This window comes from Nanorana parkeri, unplaced genomic scaffold, assembly GCF_000935625.1.
Source record: "Nanorana parkeri isolate BGI_ZX_2015 unplaced genomic scaffold, ASM93562v1 scaffold89, whole genome shotgun sequence".
Lineage (NCBI taxonomy): Eukaryota > Metazoa > Chordata > Amphibia > Anura > Dicroglossidae > Nanorana > Nanorana parkeri.
In genome coordinates this window covers 1,286,862-1,309,379 of record NW_017306357.1, presented here as the reverse complement: position 1 = coordinate 1,309,379, position 22,518 = coordinate 1,286,862, and the positions used below count along the sequence as shown (strand labels likewise).

Here is a 22,518-nt window from a genome sequence, read left to right as displayed (position 1 = left end):
CATGAATCAAGGAATGAAACATTGCCCAACGCAGTTGCAATGCACCAGTGGTGTGTGTTAAAAAGAAAGTGGGACATGTTGCATTTTTACAGAGCGCAGCGTGTGGAGACGCACTATAGACCCATGAGCCAAATTTTCAAATTGTGAATTAGAAAATGTTGAATTATAATAATTAGGCCCCTATCTCACTGGTTGGCCTCCCAGTAAACCATTTAGATTGGAGTAGAATAGAGGCTTGTGTTGTTAACTAAAGGACTGGAGGAGGTAGGGAATCCTCCATGTTATTGCATCTCCTGTCAAAAATGTTTGTGTTTATTGTGTTTTTTTTGTCTGTGACTGTCATTACATGTTCTTTTTCTTCTTTTTATACAGGTGGAGGCTTTGAAAAGCAATGACCCATTTGCTCCTGGAGGAACTTTTGTTCCAGCGGCCAGTCAGTCTGGTAAGGGATCTTTGAAGGTCATTGTCATTGATTGTCTCTCTTATATTCCTGTAGTTTGGCTTGGTAGACATTATAGGCAGCTTATAAGGTGAAGGGTGCATGTTTCTCTACCACCATTACAGGATTAAATGTTGTCAGCACCTCACGAATGCTGGTTTTATGGAATCTGAAATCTGATGAGTATGCAGCTGTACTGTAAATACCAGAGTAACCTCCAGTAATCCAACATCCTCTGTCTGCTTTTCTAGGAAATGATGACCCTTTTACTTCATTGTTTGGTAATGATTCCTTTGGCAGTGGATTTGCTGACTTCAGCACACTTTCTAAGGTATTGTAACAGATAAGTGTGTGTCTGTGTGTGATAAAAAGGTGTACATACATTGAGGAAAATAATGATTTGATCCCCTGCAGATTTTGTAAGTTTGCCCACTTACAAAGAAATGAAAGGGCTATAATTTTTATCATAGGTGTATTTTAAATGATAGAGACAGAATATCAACCAAAAATCCAGAACAAACACAGGATACAAATGTTATAAATTGAGTTGCAGTTCAGTGAGTAAAATAAGTATTTGATCCCCAAGCAAAACAGCAAAACATAAGTCATGGTGGATAAACCCTTGCTGGCAAGATCAGAGGTGAGACCTTTCTTGTAGTTGGTTACCAGGTTTGCACACATCTCAGGAGAGATTTTGGTCCACTCTTCTTTACAGATCTTCTCTAAATCCTTAAGGTTTCTTGGCTGTCGCTTGGCAACTCGAAGTTTCAGCTCCTTCCATAAATTTTCTATAGGATTAAGGTCTGGAGACTGGCTAGGCCACTCCATGACCTTAATGTGCTTCTTCTTGAGCCGCTGCTTTGTTGCCTTGGCGGTATGTTTTGGGTGATTGTTATGCTGAAAGACCTATCCACAACCCATTTTCAGTGTTCTGGCCGAGGGATGGAGGTTCTCAAGTATTCACACAAACGCTCCCATACTTACCTCTGAAACCGGAAATTCTTCTCAGAGGGAGATCTCCCTATGACATGGAGCCTGCTTCCTGGCTTCCTCCTTCTGGCTTCCTGATTGGCTAGGAAGCCGGCTTTACTTGATGCTAGGCAGCCTGGCTTCCTAACTAATGAGGAAGGCGGGCGGCACGTCATAACCCGCCTCCTTGCTTCCTCATTGGTCAGGGAGCCAGACTGCCTAGCAACAAGTGAAGCCGGCTTCCTAGCCAATCAGGAATCTGGTCGGACGGCAGGTTATGATCCGCTGCCCGACTTCCTGATAATCGGGGCACACGGCACCGGTATCGGTACTCTGTATCTGCGAGTACCCAGAAAAAAACAACTCAGTACTGGTTACTGAAAGAGCGGTATCTGTGTGTCCCTAGCTACAACATATAAAGACAATTGTAACTTCTAACAATATGGCAACAGTTTGGGTGCTTGAGTTTGGTGTGGAAAAACTGGAGTGGCCTGTACAGAACCCTGACCTCAACCCTACTGATGACCTTTTGGATGAATTGCAACGCTGAAGAGTGGAGGAGTGGGCTTTTATAACACCACAGGGGTTAGAAGAGAGTCCCCATAGTTTTGGAATGGGGATGTACAACAAGCTCATATAGGATCGATGTTCATGTGTCCACACACCTTATCCCATATAGTTATGAAAAGTAATTATAGTAAATATTAGCATACTTTCTCTTCTCATATTTTCAGGTGATGATTAGACTTGAAGTGAACCTGTAGTAAGGAGAAAACAATGTCAGTTGATAGGCACAATAAACTGGCTGCTTTTTAGAAACCTTCCCGGCCGGCCGTGTAATTAAAACGGCCGGCCTGGAAGCTGCTCGTCGGGCTCCACTGTCTGCTTGTCACAGACGAGCGGATTTTCGAGCCCTGTGTATATATATCCTCCAAGACTACAGGTGCACTTTAACCATGTTTTGAACTTTTTGTTTTCTTTTCCAGCAGAACAATGGCACAGACTCTCTGGACGGCCCCTTGCCCCCCGAAGAAAAAGAGACACTAAACAACATAAGCACTTTTGAAACAGAATCTCTACAGACAGAGACGCCTCCTGCACTGCCTCCGAAGACTGGAACTCCCACTCGGCCGTGTCCTCCTCCTCCAGGTGCATCACCCACACCCTAAACATGAGCATTGTTCTAATGGGCACATAGGCAGGTGGGCACTCTGTGCCACTTTTTAATATTTTATTGTACTTAGTATCCATTAACTCCTCATAACCTTATGGACTTTGCTGTGGCATACATATGTGAATTATTTCTACCTTAAAGGAGAACTATGGGGTCAGTGTTTTTCCCCATAGTTCTCCTTGGGGTAACGGGAGGACACAAACTAGCGTCCTCCCGTTACCCTAAGCTCAGTATACCGCGAGCTACAGCTCGCGGTATACTGAGACGCCGCAGCCGGAGCGGATCCCGACCTGGACGTCGGGATCCGCCCAGCTGCGTGAGTGACAGCTGGCTCTGCCTATCTAGAGGCAGAGCCAGCTGTACCCACCCCCTCCCCCGTCAGTTCCGCCAGTCAGCGCTGGTAGAGCGGGGAGGGGGGAGTCCAGCCCCTCCCCCTGTCACGGCAGAGAGCCGTGACAGGATCGAGAGGTGAGCGAACCCGGTATGTGTTCGCTCACCTCCCGATCTACTGAGCCGACCTGTGACTGTCACAGGTCGGCTAGAACTATGAGGTGAGTGGAAATCACTCATCTCATAGTTCTCCTTTAAGAGCAACTCCCCTCCGGCAAAGCTTTTGTTAGGGACCAGTGAGTTAACTCTGGTGCTAGCCAGTTTAATTTCTTGGATAGAGTACATTGGTGACATATTCCTTCAATATTTCCTACACCTGCCCTCCTCCAGAAGGCCATAGCAAAAGAGTCACTATCACCAATTATATGTTTATCTTTTATTATGGATTGTCCATCAGAGGGGAGCATGACTTATTTTCCTTTATAATTCTACAATTGAGCATAACTAAGGTCTCTCCATCAGAGTCCCAAAGAGGTATGACAAACCAACATTTGAATCAACTTGTCATTATCCATTTAAGACTAAAATATTTAGTCTTGATTGATTTTAGGGTTGGCTTTTTATCACTGACTTGAAAATATTTGCATCTCTAATCTAAGCATAGATGGCCTGAATTTCGGCTGATCTTTTGGCTTGTACTTTTAAAGGCTAACTTCACTAAAAGTAAAGTTGTTCTATAACTCCTTTAGTTTTGGTGTTAGTTATGCAGGACTTGATGGAAGACAGTCTGCATGGATTTGGTTTCTGCAACGTTATTTAATTTATGCAACATTTCTGTTGCAAAGCTCAGGCAACACTGCCACCTATAGGTATGAGAATTTGTGCATTTTGCTTCAAGTTGTACGCTTTCCCTTGCAGCGTATTTTCTCTTATTAACCTCAGGTATTTGGCCAGGTGGTGTTGATATTTTTTTAGTTTAGGACTTGAATCTCCATAAGCTGCAATGTTAAGAATTTGTGTTTTTACTCCCTTTTCAGGCCAACGGCCTCTCCCAAAGCCAGAGGACTTGTTCAAACATGGAGATCACTTCCAGCAGTTCAATCTCAGCTTCCCCAACCAAGTGGAATCTGACCCGTTCGCTGCCTGCAAAGTGGTAGACGATTCCAGCAGCCTCAGTAGCTTTAACACTGTAAGTACAACCTGAGCGCAGAGGCAGGCATGACCCCCCTCATCCCGAAAACGCCCAGTGAGGGCAGGCAATTGGGTGGCTCCACTGTATTATAAATCCTGTTTTTATTGTGCCTTTTGACACTACTTGTACCGTTCTTTTAACTGATTTGAAGTAAAACAAGATGTCAATTATGTCTTTTTGTTGATGATTGCTTCTTTTTTTTATATATATCTTTTATTAAGCGTTGTTTAACCCTCTCACTGAAAAGCAATACACTTTGTGCTGCACAATAATGACTTTGCTCTAAACACGCTGTGCCAATCATTACTGCAATCACATGCAAACGTTCAGGGATTTCGATCAACTTTGATCAAAGAAAGGGAATTCCAGGCAAACTGCTAAATACACAGATGAAATACATATGCAGCATCTGTTTTACTTGCCAAAGGATTTATATTTTTTGTACATCCATTCCTGAGATTTATGCAGCTCTTCCACCCCGCAGAGAGATCTGATTTTTCTCTGCTGCAATTAAGAAACATTTATGGGTCTTGTCCCTCGCCCAGCCTGTGACTAAACAATTAAAGGAGAAGCTGCAGATTGATGAGCTCATCTCTCTGTCGTTCTGATCTCTCCTCCTATCATCTATCAGCATGCTTCTTGTCTGCACTGCAGTACACCTGCATGGCACCTTGTGCTGACTCCCTCCTCAAGTCTGATCTCTGCTGCACAGGGACTGCAAGAGGCTGTTATCAAATCAAATTCAGATAATTCACATTGGCTGCCTTTTATAAAAACAATTATGTATTTATAATGACAGGGATGTATTAATCTGAGTCTTTTATATCTGCCTGGAGTTCAGCCGTATTCAAGAACCTAATTTAGGAGTTAGAGGAATGTTTGACAGTCATTTTCTTTCCTACTCCCTTGCTGAGCCTCAGTAGATTGGGGCTGCATCCACCATGTCACAGAAGCGTGGGATAGAGTGATCTATGCCTAAACAGGCTGTTCTGTATTTCGATGGGATCAGTCTCTTCCCACATATGTACAACAAAGAACAAGCAATGCCAAATCTGTGCCGTGATGACACAGCTCAGCAGTGGGCAGACACGTTGATTTTGCTCAGCAAGAAGTGTAGTATTGGAAGCTTGTCTGCCATTACCCTAAGGCTTGATGTGTATCTTTGTGATAAGAAGAAAGCATTGCTCCTCACTTGATTGGTTAATCTAGTGCCAGAAGTGACAAATTATTGCTTTCTGTAAAGCACTTGCCTTTAGGTCAGTGCCAGAAAAAAATGGATAAGAACACAAATGCAGTGAGGAGATTAGGTAGCGAGAAGCTGCAGAAAGGAGACGGCCCAAGCATTACTTTAGCTTTGCCTTCCTCAGCTGGTCACTAGCAACCAATTGTAAGCCAGCTTCTAAAGCCCTAAAACTATTTTGAACAGCTGGAGAAAGAACTCCTGTCGGGCTGTTACTGATATCTTGGGCTCTGTTAAGCTGGACATACACCTAACAATTATCTGCAGATTTTCTGTGGTCAGATAGAAAAGGTGCAACAGATTCCTCCATCTACACTTAACTGTGTGGATGGAGTACTCTCCACCTGGGCCAATCTGTTGCACTTTTTCCATCTGACCACAGAAAAACTGCAGATAATTGTAAGGTGTATGGGCACCTTTAGAGAGATTCCATCTAGCATCACTTCCTTTCCTGCTGACAATGGTTTTGCCAGACAGGAACTGATGTAAACTCTTCAGCTGAGATTTAAAAACGTGACTGAGGTCAGATAACTACTTACTAAGCACAAACCTTTTAATCTCTGTTCTTGCTGCTCTTGGAGCGGGTAAATCTTTCTAATCGAGCCCCAGATAGCAGCAAAACCTGACAGCGGTTCTGATCCTTCAATTATAATAATGAATGAGCTGCGCTTCAACTAGATCAAAACAATAAACAAATCTCTGTAATATGTGCTAAACAATAGCAACCAAAGTGTTCACAATTGCTTCACTTGTATATATATCAATCCTTAATAAATAATTAATAATAAATATTTCCTGAGGGATATTTATTATTAAGGATTGATATACACTGAAATCCAAATTATAGCTAATTTGCCTACAAACGTCAGGTGGTCATAATAAACTGGCCACTCGGTGTATACAAGTAAAGCAATTGATTGCATGTATTGTTTAGCACATATTTATAGAGATTTGTTTATCTTTTTGATTGTTCTAGTTGAAGTGCAGCACATTCATTATTATAATTTCATACATTTAGAGGGTAACACTTCTTAAAGTGCTTGCAGCTACACAGGGTTTGGCACGAGGTGCTATTTGTCATTGGTTCTAATCCTTCTTTTCTTTATCCAAAACTAAGAAAAAAACATTTTGGGCTGGACGTACTTTAATAGTTTTTTTTTTTTGTTGGCATACCAGATCTACTCGCAAAGAAATAACATTTTAGTTGCGAGTCATGACTACAGAAAAATCTAAATGAGTTTATTAATCTGTATTTTCTGTCATGAGCTACCATTGTCAGTGTATTAAACCAGCCACTTCAAACATCTTCAGATCAACAGCCACAAACAAAGAAAGATAAAGGGAAAGTATTCTGGATGTTCAGATACCAAGTACCTTATTTGGTACAAGTACATGTAAATATAGTTTTCCAGCTCCAAGACTAGACTAGAGATAAGTTCAGAAGTTAGGAGGCAGTTGCCATTTGTAAGAAGAATACGGAGTTCCTGGGATTTGTGCATCCCTGTTTTAATGTATGATTTGTTTTTGTTTTTTTTATAAATATATATTAGGGATGCCCCAATATCATTTTTCAAGTACTGATACTTGCCCAAGTACTCACAGACTCAAGTACTGATACATTTTTGTTTATTGTCATGTGACAGTTTTTCTAAAACAATACAGACTAATGATTTCAGGACAGTGGTGGAGTGCCAGAGCCAGATCCCAGCTGCAACTGCTGCAACCCTGGTAGTTGTCATGAAAATTCCAAGTATCGGCACTGGTATCTGAACTGGTATCTGAACATCCCTAGAAAGTATACACATATTTAACTTCCTGTTTCTGTGACAACACAGGAGGTGAGGGGAAAATCTTTCTAATGGGTTCAGAAACAGAACATAAGACGGACATAAAAACAGGTGGGAGGTGGAGGTGTATGAAAACAGGACAACCACACTGATGTTTTTGGAGCAAATATTTTTTTTACTATAGTAATCCAAGATGGCAAGCCAATGCGTTTCGGAACTATAAAACACCCCATTCATCAGGGCTTGTTGACTAAACAATGGGTCTGTTCACTGCCACAGTAGCCAGCTTCTAAAGGTTGCTCGTTAGGACTGGGTATTCTTTATAAATGCTGCGATGCTTTTCAAAAGCAAACTTGAATGGCAAACGCAGCATTTGACCTGCTTTGCCTGCAGTTCAGAAGTACCACAATGGGAGATGCTGCATCCAAAGAAACGCAAAATAGGTCAAACATATTTTCTTCTCAATGGGATTTTGATGACCATGCAGGAAAACAACACCCACCCACATGACCCCTTAATCAGGAGTTATTATACACCAAACTTCCCTAATCCTACTGAGTTCACTATTTTATCTTAAATGGCATTTTGAGCCCTGATGAAGGAGGTCATTTACAGTCTCTAAAATGAGTCGGCTTGTTATCTTGGATTTCTCTTATGAGAATCTGTTTTAGTAAAAAAATCCTTTTGGAAGAAGCTTGAAGAAATTCCAGATATATGGACAAAGTAATCTCCATAGTGTTGGCAATTTTCTCTTCCGTTCATTAAAGGACACAGGAAACGGATCGAAGATCATGTACCACAAATAACATTGCCGCCTGCAGGAGAAGGACGCTGTGGTACATGGTCTTCAATCAGTTTCCTGTGTCCTTCAATGAACGCAGAGAAAAGGATTTTACGGTGAGTACAAAAATCCTATTTTTCTCCCTGTACTTCAAGGTCATAGTTCTACCATATTGGAGCCAACTAAAACCACTTACATGTAAGCTTTTATTCTTTAATCTGCGCAAGCAAAATGAAAACCAGAATCTGATTGGGTGTTAAAGGCGAAACAGAACAGAAATATATCAATTGCAGATTTATCGGGGGGTCATATTACTGTGCATAAGAAACAAATTGCATAAATCCTTGGAGGATCACACTCACACAGATCGCATTATTCTAATTGCTGAAGTACATTATCACTGATCCTTGTGCTCATTTCTAGCACAGAAACTCTTTTCCTCCACCGTACATTACCCACCATTTGTATACGTCTGTTTGCTTTTAATATTGTTATTCATATTCTCTTTCCTATTTTCTGTGCTGACTGGATCTTATTTTGTATCCATATAAATGTATCCATTTCAAATGGTAATAAGGTATTATTGTTTGTAGAGGTGCAGCGAAATGAAAATTATCTCTTTTTCTGCAGCCTCTGTTATAAATGAACAGGAAGCCGCTATACCGAGTGTTCCTGTTCATTCATAACATGAGTCCAGAGTGTGTTTACTATAACCACAATCATGAATGAACAGGAGGTGATGTAGATCACTTCCTATTCATTCATAATTGAGGAGATAGTCCTCAATTATGTACAAACACTCAGCGATCACTGATCACCGACCGCTCTCCATCCTGACAGCTGTCACAGGAGGCTGAGCGAGCGGTGAGCAAAGCTCAGCCTCCTGTGACAGCGCTGGCGGTCTCCGCCCACACCCTCCCGATCTGTGATAGGTGGCTGAGCGGTGTGGGGAAGAGAGACGCCGGACGCTCACAGCGCTCTCCTCCCGCACCGCTCAGCCTCTTGTGACAGTTTCTCTCCTCCCTGCTGGGACACAGAGAGGCGCCCAGCGGGGAGGACCGAAAGGATGGATGCACCGCTATATATCGGCCAGAAAATTGCACTTTCGGCCAACATGTTTCGGCGGCCAATATATCGGTGCATCCCTAATTGTTTGTGTGTGTTAACATGTGTTTGCTAACATTCATGAATTCAAAGCCCCACTCCAGGCATCAGAAACAAATAACCATTGCTGCGGGGCCTGCACACACTGTAAGGTTTAAATGTTAGTTATGACTAGGGGAAGAGGAATAAGCTGTAATCCTTGCCTTGCTCCTAGCTCTAGCAGGCCTCTACTACACCATGCACCAGATTCCCAAAGCCGCTTCTCTTTGATGTTCCATCTCCAACGTTGCACTCTGGCATCATCACATACATTGCAGAGCAGCGATGGGGCCCACCCACAATTTAGAGCATCGGAGAAGAGTGTCGGCTGCCATAGTGAGCCAGGAAAAAGGTATTACAGCTTTTTCCTTGGCCCTAGACTTAATAATAATGTATTCCTTGCAGTGCGGGGAGGCCCCCACTGTAAGTGCAATTTTTCTCTGATGCCTGGAATGTCTTTAGGATTAGTTGATCATTATATTGCTGTAAGTACTGGCCTACTGCCTTAAGAAAACAATGTAACGTGTCTGAAATTGCTTCTTGCTTGACTGCCATGGTGAGCCTCTTATCCTCAGCACATTTTGATTGTCATATCAGCAAGTCAGAACTTCTAATGGGCATGTGTGCTTGGGGTCAGTGACTCAGGGTTTTGGGTCTGCATGAAAGCCAGACAAAATAATTTTCTGAATGAGGTCAGCACTGTTAGCCTACTTATGTCTGTCATGACAGGTTTCAGTTAGAGTGAACTTAAACTGGCCTAAAAAAGTGTCTAAGCTTTACACCATTGTTGGAGTACCTGTTATTGTCTTCAAAATGGTCCCTGTGGAGGCCCTTAGATGATGCATCCAGGGCTTCTACCTTTCCCCAAGTCAAGATTAGGCTCCACCCCTCCTGGTGCTAAGGATCCCTTATTGTTAATCCAAATGCAAGAGGATTAATGGATAGTTGATGTTCTTGCATTTGACTGCTAAATGACATGGGGCAGTACTTTAATCCTGACTTGAAGAGAAGTCAATGTCCTAGTGTACAGCCTATATTATGACCCATTGGTTCACAATGATAAGTTCTTGTGGACACCACAAGGTGCCTGTACTTTACCACTGTTGAGACCTGGGACACTTTTTAGGCCAAATTTTGTAGGCAACCTTGGCATTCCAGCTGTTGTCGAACTCAAAGTCCCGGAGGCATTGCAAGACTGAGAGCCATATGCATGACTGCCAGAGGCAAAGGCATGATGGAATTTGTAATTTTATCACAGCTGGAGTGCTGAGGTCACCTAACCCTGGGATAGGAGGTGGGGATTCCACTTTAACTGTTTTTATATAGTTAAAAGCTTAAAATGGAACTACATCCTCCTATCCTTTACAGCCTCGGAAGGTGCCAGCTTACTGATCCTTGTGCTGCTTCTCCCTCTCCAAGCCTAAGGTCTGTTCTACAGGGATTACAAGAGGCTAATGCCAAGTCAAATTACAGAAACTGCATTAAAATTACATAAATGGATGTGCTGATGCATTCATATCTGCATTTGTGTCTTTGATATCTGCCTGGAATTCAGCTTCTACATCGCAATACACAGAGCTTGAGCATCTGCATGATTCACAAACCAGTGCAATGGATGACCACAGCCTACAAACCTTTCTGATTTCTTTTCAATCCATTGCGTTGTGATCCACTTTTCAATGGATGCTTAATGGAAGGGCACCGAAAAATGAATGGAGCTAGTTCACACCGGAGCCATTGCATTGCATTGCTCTGAAAAAAAGTAGTGCATGTTCTACTTTTTTTTTCTTTTTTCAGTGCAACGGAACGTAACACAACAGGATAGATTGGTGTGAACGAGCCCCTTCCGTTGGTATCCATTGAAAAATGTATTTCAACGCAACAGATTGCAACACAACAGATCCGGTGTGAATGAGCCCTAAATAATGTATTCAAGAGTACAGAGCCGCATTAATCTGTCTTTTCTATTTGCCTGGAGTTCCCCTTTAAGCCTTCTTTTACTAGAGCAGGATAGCAAATGCAAGAAAACACAGCTTCTGTGTATGACACATTTATTTTGTATATATTATTATTATACAGGGTTTATATAGTGCCAACAGTTTGTGCAGCGCTTTACAAAATTGGGGGAAACATTTCAATTAATAATACAATTTCAGTACAGGAGGTAGGAGGGCCCTGCTCATGAGAGGGCAAGTGATACAAAAGGTAATAGTTGTGTGAGATAATTTAATAAAATTATTGAAAGTACTGTTATATTTAGGTGGAATAAGCCTCCCCGAAGAGATGAGTTTTCAAGGATCCCCTAAAGGTGGACAGAGTAAGAGATTAGCGGACTCATGGGGGTAGGGAGTTCCAGAGAATGGGAGAAAAGTCCTGGAGGTGACTAGACCTGGAGAGCAGGAGGTCTTAGGAAGAGCGAAGGGGGCTGTTTGGGTGATATTTTGAGATGAGGTGGGTGGTGTAGGTTGGGGCAGAGTTGTAGATGGCTTTGTAGGTTGTTAGTATTTTGAATTTTATACGTTGGGGATTTGGGAGCCGTTTGGGGGGGGGGGCGGACAACACTGATCGGTTGGTAAGGTGGATGGCAGCAGGGATAGCCTGCTTAGTGGTAGGCCAACAAGGAGGGAGTTGCAGTAGTCAAGGAGAGATACTACAAGGGAGTGAATTAGAAGATTTGCGGTATCATTTGTTAAGGGACGAATTTGGGAAATATTACAGAGATTATATGTGTGCCGGGTTGCATACAGCGCGCATGAACCAATGTGTGTCTTGTCTACGCTAGGTGGGTGTTTCCTCAGTTCTCTGTTTTGTGTTTTGTGTGACTTGCTCAGCCAGTGCATGTCTTTCTTGAAATCTGCAGTACCAGTCTGAGGACGATATGATCGAATGGGCGAAGAGGGAGAGCGAGCGGGAAGAACAAGAGAGGATGCAGAGACTAAAGCAGCAGGAGCAGGAGGACCTGGAGCTCGCCATTGCGCTCAGCAAGTCTGAGGTCTCCGAGGCGTGAAACATGGCGGCCGTCGTCGGGCGTACAATAAAACTGTGTAGTTCCTAGGAATATTTAAATAGTTTTTATTTCATTCTTTGCCTATGAAGTATTCAAACATCTCTTCAAACCCTTGCTTGGCTAGGGGCGTCTCTAGCAGTGAACAGGTAACGTCATCTGTGTGTGTGTTTTAAACTTGGCTGAGGAGTGATACTATGTATTTCTGTATACTAGTCTGTGACCTATGCCTCTGCTTTAAGAGTGTCTCCTCCCAGTTTCAGATAGAGTTTACCTAAATGGGGCTTTTTGTTTCTTTTTTTATATGTGTATATATCCCACCCCCTCCCGATTAAACCTATCAATATAACAGCACAGCCCTGCAGTTTCTGGGACCACAAGCCATAAATCTGCTTTTTTTTCTCCTCCAGCAGCTCCCCCTGCTGGACAATACTTGTATTGCTGCTTCACACTTAGATGCAATAAAGCTCCTGTTGGGTTCAGTCTAATAAGGATTGTGTTAAAGGGAACCTGTGACATGCAAAACACAGTACAAAGCCATAAGGTGCCCATACATGTATAAATTATCTGCATCCAATGTTTAGTGCATTTATGGCCTCCCTTTCACCTTTCGTTTAAATATGCTGTATGAGGCTGCAACAATCACACAGTCCTATTGACAGTCTCCTTATTGGTATACACGACCTCTATCTTAGGGAGGCCAGAAGTGTTGCACAGTGGGCCATCATCCATTACAAAGTCTTGGTCATCCTATTAAAAGTAAGGACAGCTGTAGATGGTACACAGTTCATTCATGTGCTCAGTAATATGCTCACCCATATGATAAAAATGATCCGCTCACTCTGGATGTCAAGTAAAATCTACTTTATTAGCACTATAGTGAACTCAGCACAAAGAATATTGATCTATCTGGGTCTTGTTCACAGCTGTCTGGGATGTGCTGACCCCTGGTGCTGGTTTTGGTCGGACATTGTGCTATTCTTCTCCCAGGCAATATACTAACTCTAGGACTGCTGAAATTATTCTGCAACACCACTTCCCTGGAATTAGTATGTAATCCAGGAGTTACATAATGGCTGCTTGCATCTGAGGCTTCTTATTTATTGTACTTTGCTTTGTGACGACTCCCTTTAAAATAAATCTGTCGTAAGTAACCTAAACCCTTCCCCACACTATGTACTAGGCACCTTATGGCCCGCTTACTTGCCTCTACCACTGCTCTGATCCCTGCTGCTGCCGCCAGCAGTTGCTAGAATTCCTGGGATAGGGGGTAAATGCGCACCATATGGTACACGCAGCCCCATGAGACAGAGCTGGGGCCTGTCAATTGGCAATTTAGGTCCCAAGTTCTGCATTGTTGGGTGGCAGGAAGTGTGGAACTGAAGTACCATTTTAATGAACAGCAGTAGAGGGAAGTATTGCACAGGATGAGGGGATGGGTTTTAATGGGCAGGTTTAATTTAAATATGCTGAATAAGTTTGAACACTATTGACATAAGGGTACGACTGTTGTGCTCCACAAGATTACAGAAGGTGGACCTTTCTCTGTTATTACATAGAAGGATCCAAAGTTTTCGGTGCATTTACAAAATCCTGGAGAACTCCGTTGGGGTTATGGTGTCTCTGTAAACAGGTACATCATCCATTACTTGCAAAATATTCTGTGCAGCTGTCAAAACTCACTTTCTGATCAGCTGATTTTTTTTTTGCAAACCATCTAAAAAACAGAAGAAGTTCATCACTGAGACTGTATTAGAGGCTGCTTGAACCTGTTTTCAGAGACAGATTAGCTGAATGGGAATAAATTCTGTGTATGGCTGAGTAAACCCTTGTACTGTAGTACTTCAGTCGCATGCATAGTCAAGCATGTTGCTGTCTGTGTGCCATCTTTTTTAGGCTCAGTTTATTGCTTGTGACCCCTTCCCTGTTCTAGAACCCCAGTTTTTTTTCCATTGCACATCTTTGTGATTCAGCTAGACTCTGGAACACACTGCAGGATTAACGACTCTACACTAAGAGACAACACTAATAAGCTAGTTTATGAGCTACCGTATGTTTGAATTGCAGTTTGCACCTAAAGAATTCCAAACTTTCATGCAGTGCCTGATGACTTCCGTAACAAGAGGCTAAGGACATCTTACACCAGTAGACTTTTGCTTTGCTGTATGCAGCGCAGTAATTTGCTGGCGAAATGTAATGGTGCTGAAAATAGTCCAGTATTCGAGGCCTTGTTTCTTAATCTGCACTTGTGAAAGTCTCATTGACGGGTGCCTTTTATTTGTAAAATTCTTTTATTTCTGGGTTCAAATGAGAGCCGCACCTTCCTAAGACAGGTTTGCCTTTAATTCCTCAGTGCCAAATCCCTATGGCAGCATACAATTAAGACTAATATAACTTTTTTGAATAATGTATGACATGCCCATCAAGGCCTTCCTTGCCGTATGTGTTCACGCTGTGTATATTATGCAGTCATTTCAGATGTCCTGTAACTATGACTACATTAAAATGCCAGGCAGAGGACCCTGGAGAGCCCCCAGGGAGTTGGCACTCCAGGTTAGTTGCTTAATATTGCTTGATCTAGAGTTATTCATAAGAATTGGGGGAGCAAACACAATAAAGTAAATTAGTTTATACTCCTGAGTCACGGATCGTTTTCAAAGTAGTATTTGCTGTTAATTTACTGCAGAAGGAGAAATAAAACCCCTTTCAATCAGATAAACATATCCAGGGTCATTTAATAAAACTGTACGATGCGCAAGGGCGATGCACAAAGTACAGTAGCCAATGGCAACTCATAACCTTTTGCCTGACTAGAACTAGTTAAGTGAATGGTGCCTTTGGTTGCTATTACTTATTACGCATCGCTTTTTTAAAAATGTCTTTTAAATATTTTTAATACATATAAAGGGGAACTTTCAAGAGGGGTTGCCATACTTTAGCTTAGGTTTGTTACATTATCAGGGTATCCTGATCTTCACCATAGCCTTGCTGGACAATGTGGCCCTTGTGGATAAGGCTCCATTACTCATTTATTCTAACAGCGTGCAGTACATGAGGTGACCATAGTGAGTGGCACATTGACGTTGATCTAAGTTCCAAGAGCAGACTGGTGTGTTACATTTCCAGGAGACTTGGCTCTCTGCCGTAGCCTTGCCGAACAATGTGGCTTTTGTGGCTAAGGCCTTGTTCACACCAAATGCAGACCAGATCCGGTCAGGTTTCTGCACACGCAGTGCAGTGGGTTGTGCCGCATTTTAGACGCGTTTTTGATGCGTTTAGGGCCGTTTTTGGTAAAAAAAAAAAAATGTAAGTTTAACATGGGCTTTCAGGCACTTGCATGCGTTTTTTTATACGTTTTTGCGTTTTAGATGCGTTTTTGATGCGTCCCAGACCAGATCCAGTGCAGGTAAAATAGGGCTTGCCGCAGTTTTTTCATCCGGTCTGGATCCGCACGCTGCGATGTGAACTGGAGGTCAAAATACCATAGGAATACATTAGATGCAGTTTTGATCCGGTCTGCACCTGCTCTGGTCCGGATCTGCTCCGCGCTTGGTGTGAACAAGGCCTAAGGCTCCGTTATTCATTCATTCTAACGGTGCAGTACAGAAAGTGGCACAGTAAGATAGAGCCAGGTTCCTAGAGCAGACTGGTGTGCAACCCTTCCGGGAGATCCAGACTTAGCCACAATGTGGCCCTTTTGGCTAAGGCTCCATTATTCGTTTATTTTAATAGGGTGCAGTACAGGAAGTGATCACAGTGAGTGGCGCAGTAAGAGAGAGACAGGTTCCTAGAGCCACACATTACCAGGAGATCCAGACTTGGCTCTCCACCATAGCCTTGCCGAACAATGTGGCCCTTGTGGCTAAGGCTGGATGATTCATTTATTATCACAGGGTGCAGCACAGGAAGTGACTAGAGCCAGTAGCTCAGGGAGGTGGAGCCAGTTTCCTAGAGTAGATTTTCCTGTTTGGGTCACAGGACGCCCAGTAGCATTTTTTTGGGTAGACTTGCAGTTTTAAGAACAAACAAGAAAATAATTTTGGAGTTAGTGACTCATATATTCAGTCAACATTCTCTGGTGTTTTTTCCCCAGCTCCCCAGTGTAGAGGGTTGGATGATTGTACACAGTTACAGTTCAATGAATTAGGCCCCTTGATTTGCTGAGAAGAATGAGCACTACAAGAATGTGTAGCGGTTTCTTTTCTTCCTAAAAATGTCTACCTGCCTTGCATTAAATTCTCACCAAAATTGTTGCGCAATTTTGTTCTGCTTATTCTCCGCACTCAACGTCACATTTTGCTGTGCTTCTCTACCTTGTATTTTACAGCACCTTACATTTTTTTAGTTCAATGGCAACAGGTCCTATTAGAACTCTTACCTTTGAGACACCAAAAAGGCAGGACAGCCCCAGACAATTTTCAATTTTGCCTAAGAGTTAGACCCTTAGGTCATTCGATAAAGCCCAACTGGACTTTCAGATTGAAACGGCAAAATACATTCCCGGTGCATTAAAACAAAACAAGTGCAAAGCCTTCTGGTTGGTTTTCTTCAGAAAGCACCCACTGCCTGAATAGAAAAAGATATTCCTTGTCGGCAAGCTGCAGAGAATAACCCTTGCTTTCTGGGTGGAAGCAGCGGTCTCAGTAGAGGTCAGACAAAACAACATCAGAGCTCTCCAATTAGCAGGGAGTATGAGCATTGATGATTGCAGAGCTAAGGGTCTGGCTCCATGTTGGGCATATCAGACCTCTGCAGAGAGATCACTGCTTCTGAACAGAGAACAAGGGTCATTCTCTTCACCATGCTGGTAGGGGACAGGTTTTTTTTTCCTACTTTATAAAGGGAATGAACATCCTTTAATTGGATTCACCCGGAATGTATCTAGTTGATTTAGACTGAAAGTTCATTAGGGCTTTAATGAAGCCCTATGATAATTAAGACTGCAGATATTTATTAAAACTGAAATGTGTTTTCAGTGGACTGACCCTTTAATTACCCTTTTCCGTCACAGCCATCAAGACTTCCACTGTAACAGCTTATTATTTTTTGTTATATTTTCCCCATTAGTCACAGAATGATTTTTTATGATGTCCTAACCAGTCCATCAGAAGATGCTCAGACTTCAGGACATATAAATGGATTTCTGTCTGTGACAATGTACCACTCTATGTAGTTCTTTATATTCCTATGTGGTCACAAAGAGTTGGTACATGCCTATGGACTCAGACCTGTGTTGCACAAAATCTGACTGACCCACCGTGGAATAATCTGTGTCATTATTTGATGAAGCATGTTCATATTCCTGTGTTAATGAGATTCTTTCCATATCCGACCCTCATAAATGCTATTTTAAGTGTACACTGTTTTACAGAGATGCAAAATGTATTTGATATTAAGGAATACTCTGTGGACCAATATTGTTATTATTATTGCTATTATTAAATATGTATATATCATTTATTGTATGACGTACAGCTGTTCTGTGCTGAATTTTAAACATAACCACTAAAAAGAAAATCAAATACCAAAAAGAAAAAGCAGTGTACTTTGTCTTTGGGCCTTACAATTAAAATTGGCTGAAGGAAGCACCACAGGAAACTCCTAGTGGTTTGATAGCTCAGGTTCCGCTTGAATTTCCCCACAAAGAACCCCACTACCCTTAAAATCTAGGATCCTGTGTTAGAGAAAAGGTGACCAAGACCTCTCGTGGTTGCTATAGACCTTCTTTCTTTTTCTTTTTTGCCTCCCAGTTGGCCATTGATGAGGCCCAACACTCTTTGTAGCCAATAGAAGATAAGAAGAGCTAAAAAAGGATGGACTACAAAGCAACCATGAGAAATCTGCTCACTTGTGCTCTGATGCAGCAACACAGACTTTAGGGTTAGCGAGGAGTTTTGCAGAACAACCAAGTGCGCATGCAGGCATCAGGTGCTATCATTCCAACAGAACCCAAAGCAGCCATTTAGGTTCTCTCATATCTAGCACAGAATAGGAGAAGATGGTTGGTTGCTATGGGAAACAAGTGTGGTTCTACTTTCAGACATGTTTGATCATGAGGTCTAAGTGCTTGCTAGAGGTTCTGACTTCTTATACTTATTTGTAAGGCCATGAGAAGTATGCAGAGTGTGGGAGCACCTAATGACCAGAGTACAGCCATCTTTCACTGATCTGACTTCAATCGAGTGAAATCTGGTTATGATGGGTTACTTCACTTTGTACATCATTATTATGTCTTATGCTGCCTTACTGAACAGGCTCCCTTGTGGTAAAGTATTGTTGCCTATAGTTCTCCTGTGAAAGGCGGAGCATCTCTTACATGGCTCCATATTTTCTTGTTGGTTTTCTATATTTTATTGGAGCTAGATGTTGTAATTATGAACATAATATGTAAGTACCTAATAAAGTGTAAATTAATAGAGATTGCTTGGCCAATCTTTTGAATCTGGTTGTATGTCATATTTTTTTTATGTTTCATTTTGTTTTTAATACCTGCCATCATTTTACCTAAAAGGTATTGATTAACAGTTGGGCTTTTGTTCACGTCAGAAATATTTTTCTTTTCATGCAAGTCAATGGGAATGCCAAAGCAGCTTGAAACAGTTTCGGGGGTCAATGCAAGTCAGAAGAAGGTCAATGCCCTCATAATGCAGCTCAGGTAGAACTGCATCTGCAATCATTGCATTTGCCCATCTACAGATGTAATTATTTTAAATAATCCATTGCTTGGAAAAGTAGCAGACTACACAATACCTCCTACTCAAGTTATTGAGCTGTTTATAGGGAATATTTTGAGAAGGGAGGACTCGGTAAGTTCTGAGCTCATTGGATTTCTGGCAAGATCCACAGGTATTCTGTGCTAGCATTACAACAAACAAAACGCAAGGACTTTATCATCTAACTAATTTGACACTCCTCTGAATTTCCTACTCCACCATAAATGGGCTGGATCTTGTGCTGAGATAGTAGAGTTGGGTGCTGAACTAGCAACCTAGCTCTGTAAAAACATGCAACTCTAATGCTGGCCATACTCCTATAAATTATCTGCATATTTTCTATTGTCAGATGGAAAAAGTGCCACAGATTCTTCCATCTACGCTAAACTGTGTGGATGGAGTAATATCCCGCTGGGCCAAACTTCAGTATCTTGCTAGTCGGTCCCGTTGGCTCTCGAAAAACTTGAACAATCCCTGCATCCAATCAGACTGTTCAGGTATTTTGAGAGCCAGCGGGGCCGACTAGCAAGATATTGAAGCTTGGCCCAGTATAGCAATCTGTTGCACTTTTTCCATCTGACCATAGAAATTCTGCAGACAATCTATAGGTGTATGGCCAGCTTAATAGGGATAACAGATTTATCCAGCACCATGTGAAGGATCTAGTGCTGGTCATACATACAGGTACATTTCTAGCAATTGCAGATGATTTGTGGTACAAACACAATATAAAACACAACAACTCCCGGGGCCCTTGAAGAAAGGATATATTTGTAGAAACAAAACTCTGATCTATCGAGTGCACACATAGGAGCTTCCTGTGATTGGTTCAAAGCTCATTCTCCAAAAGGCATCATACATAGGAGTATGGCGGAAGCGTGTGAGAAGTCACAAAGTTTAATATAAAAAGAAAAGGGGAAGAGACCAAGGGAGAAAATAAGAATGGAAAGAGGAAGAATAACAGATTGTTACCCTACCATCAACAGTGGTAACGAAATAAACTGATTAGTCTGCTGCTGGTAATTTCCCTTGATCCATTGGTAATTTTTGTAATTAGAATTTAATCAAGTGTGGTTAACAATGCTAGAAACATTGGCTGAAACTTAAAGTGACAACGACTCGGAAGTTAGATCTTAAAAATGCATTGAAGTACCTTAACGCGGTTTGTTGCGCGTATCTGTGCGCACTGAAATGCGCAGGACAAGAATTCCCGTTTATTTCTATAGAGTCTAGTGGTGCGCATAAAAAAATGAGGGCAGATAAGCGAGATTTGTCCCCCATAGACTCAATTGGATACCCGTGACACAATTATTTTGCACGCGTTTTCAGGGATCGTGGGGAACGAAAGTATCCACCCTCCAGGAGGAAGGACAGTGTCAGCACCAATTCAGGAATGATTTGAGGATCTACAGATAAGTGATACACAAATAAGATACATTTTAGTTCATGGTTAAGGTACATGAATGTATTTCTAAGATTTAAGTCCTGAGTTTAGTTTAAAGTAGAACTATGGGGTTAAGTCTTTTCCCCATAGTTCTCCTTAGGGTAACGGGAGGACACAAACTAGCGTTATACTGAGACACCGCAGCTGAAGCTTGTGCCGGGATCCGCCCAGCTGCGTGACTGACAGCTGGCTTTGCCTATCTAAAGGCAGAGCCAGCTGTACCCGCCCCCGTCCGTTCCACCAGTCAGCGCTGGCGGATCGGAGGGGGGAATCCAGCCCCTCCCCTGTCACGGCAGAGAGCTGTGACAGGATCGAGAGGTGAGTGAACGCCGGGATGTGTTCGCTCACCTCCCGATGTACGGAGCCGACCTGTGACAGTCTCATTGTCACAGGTCGGCTAGAACTATGAGGTGAGTGGAAAGCGCTCGCCTCATAGTTCTCCTTTAAGGGCAGTGTTCTTGTAGGCCTTTGCCTTTTTGTTATGCTGGTTGCTGTATGATATCTTGCCTTAGGACATGCTACAGATCAGCTGGTTGGAGCAGTGTCCCAGGTGATAAAGTACAACATTAGTCCATGATAATAGACATGACTAAAAGGAAGAGCAAACAGTGTTGCAGGGAGTTTACATGGTGATATATTTACAGGCTGATTCAGAAAAGCTGTGCATAGTGCAGGAGTCCATATCAACCTATTGGAGATATTGGCTTTAACTGATCCCACAACAGTAATATGATATTTGAGTGGTTGATATGAGTTACTGCTCTTTACAAGGTGCCACACTTTGCACCAATATAATTAAGCCAAATTAAACTTTCAAGTTAAATTGAACACTTGCCAGGTGCAGGAAAAGGTGTGTCAAGTGTTCCAGTTATTTCTTTAGGTGGCCATACACTTTACAACCCTCGCAAGACTCTTGTCTTGCGAGGGTTGTAAAGTACTTTTAAAAAAGTACGATCTGCCCATCTTGGACAGGCAGATCGTACTTGCGATCATCGCAAGCCTGCCCCCCTGAGGGGTGGGCTTGTGATGACTGCAATGGGGGGGCGGGCTTCCGATGACTGCAAACGGGCAGTGTGCGCGTGCGCCACCGCAAAGTTTGGCAGTTGCCGAACAAGCAGGCCACTAACTTGCCGAGAATCATACGATTTTCCAGCCTGCTTGTTGGAAGGAAGATGTGCGACCGTAAACAAATTATAAGACTTCACAGACCTTTTGGTGCACCTGGAACATATATAGATGATTTCAACTAAAAGATTAGTTGCACTTTAAAAAATTAAACACACACAAGGCATGCGTTAGAGCCCATTCACACCAATTGTGGTGTGTTCCAGAGCGGCAGCTGCTGGAATGGACAGCACAGCAATCACTCAATAAACTTCCCTCTTCGTTCTGGGGCAGGAGGGGGCATGGCAGTGCATTGAAATCAATGGCACCGCAGCCACGCCTCCCCGCCCACAGTGTGATCGGATGCGTGGCAAAACGTTGCCTGCGTTCCGGTCCACTGTGAATAGAGCATGCAGCATTTTTTGCGCTTGCAGTGGACCGGAACGCATAGACTTCTGCTGGCAAATTGCAGCCACAGTACACTGTTGTCACGGTCAGGCAGTCTACCCAGTGGCGTCACAAGGGGGGTGCGGCCCGCACCTGGGTGACACCATTGGAGGGGGTGACACCAAAGAGATTGGCAGTCATTTTGGTGTCACCCCCTCTGAAAAGTCGGGCACTCAGTCATGGACCGACAGTGCTGACAGTTGCTCGAGAGAGAGGCGCAATCAAACTGCTGCCGCTCTGGAATGCACCGCAATTGGTGTGAATGGGCCCCTAATAACAACTGTTCCTAAAAATTAACAAATCAACTAATTCCCTTGTGTGAGCGTAAAAATTATAAATCATATTTCTGGGCAAGGGTGAACTACAAAAGATGTACACAAGCAACTAAATTTTAGACATTGTAGCTCACAAATAAATGTGTTTTAATTAGGATAAACCTTATCGGTGTCCCTGAAAAAGCCGTACACTTCCACCGTTCCCTGAAGTACAAACGAGGAGTCAATACCAATGTAAGCTACAGTGTAATTTGTGTGCACCCTGCCTATCAGTGGCACACCTTGTGTGCACACATACCTAGATCTGCACACCCAGGACTATACACACACATGCTGTCGCCTGCCTGCAAATTGTAAGTCCTATTCCAGGTAATTGTGTCTTTTTTTTCTCTTCTTAGTTCTTGGCTTCCACAACTTTCTGTATCCTGTGAATATTTATTAAAGAAAAAGCAACAATGTAATAAACTCTATCAAGG

The 22,518-nt window shown here is 42.6% G+C and overlaps 1 protein-coding gene across 3 annotated transcripts in view; it reads left to right on the top strand.

Annotated features, from left to right (window-relative positions):
* EPS15 (epidermal growth factor receptor pathway substrate 15) overlaps positions 1–12,350 on the top strand; it is a 94,610-nt gene extending 82,260 nt beyond the window's left edge. The window contains exons 21-25 of one of the 3 annotated variants that reach the window (XM_018552499.1): positions 373–442; positions 691–770; positions 2,398–2,557; positions 3,950–4,101; positions 11,916–12,350. In XM_018552499.1, coding sequence (XP_018408001.1) covers positions 373–442; positions 691–770; positions 2,398–2,557; positions 3,950–4,101; positions 11,916–12,062 — 609 coding nt within the window. In that variant the 3' untranslated portion in view covers positions 12,063–12,350. Of the gene's footprint in view, positions 1–372; positions 443–690; positions 771–2,394; positions 2,558–3,949; positions 4,102–11,915 lie in introns of all 3 variants that reach the window. The other 2 variants (XM_018552500.1, XM_018552498.1) reach the window with 2 other exon arrangements.
* The last annotated feature ends 10,168 nt before the right edge of the window (positions 12,351–22,518 follow it).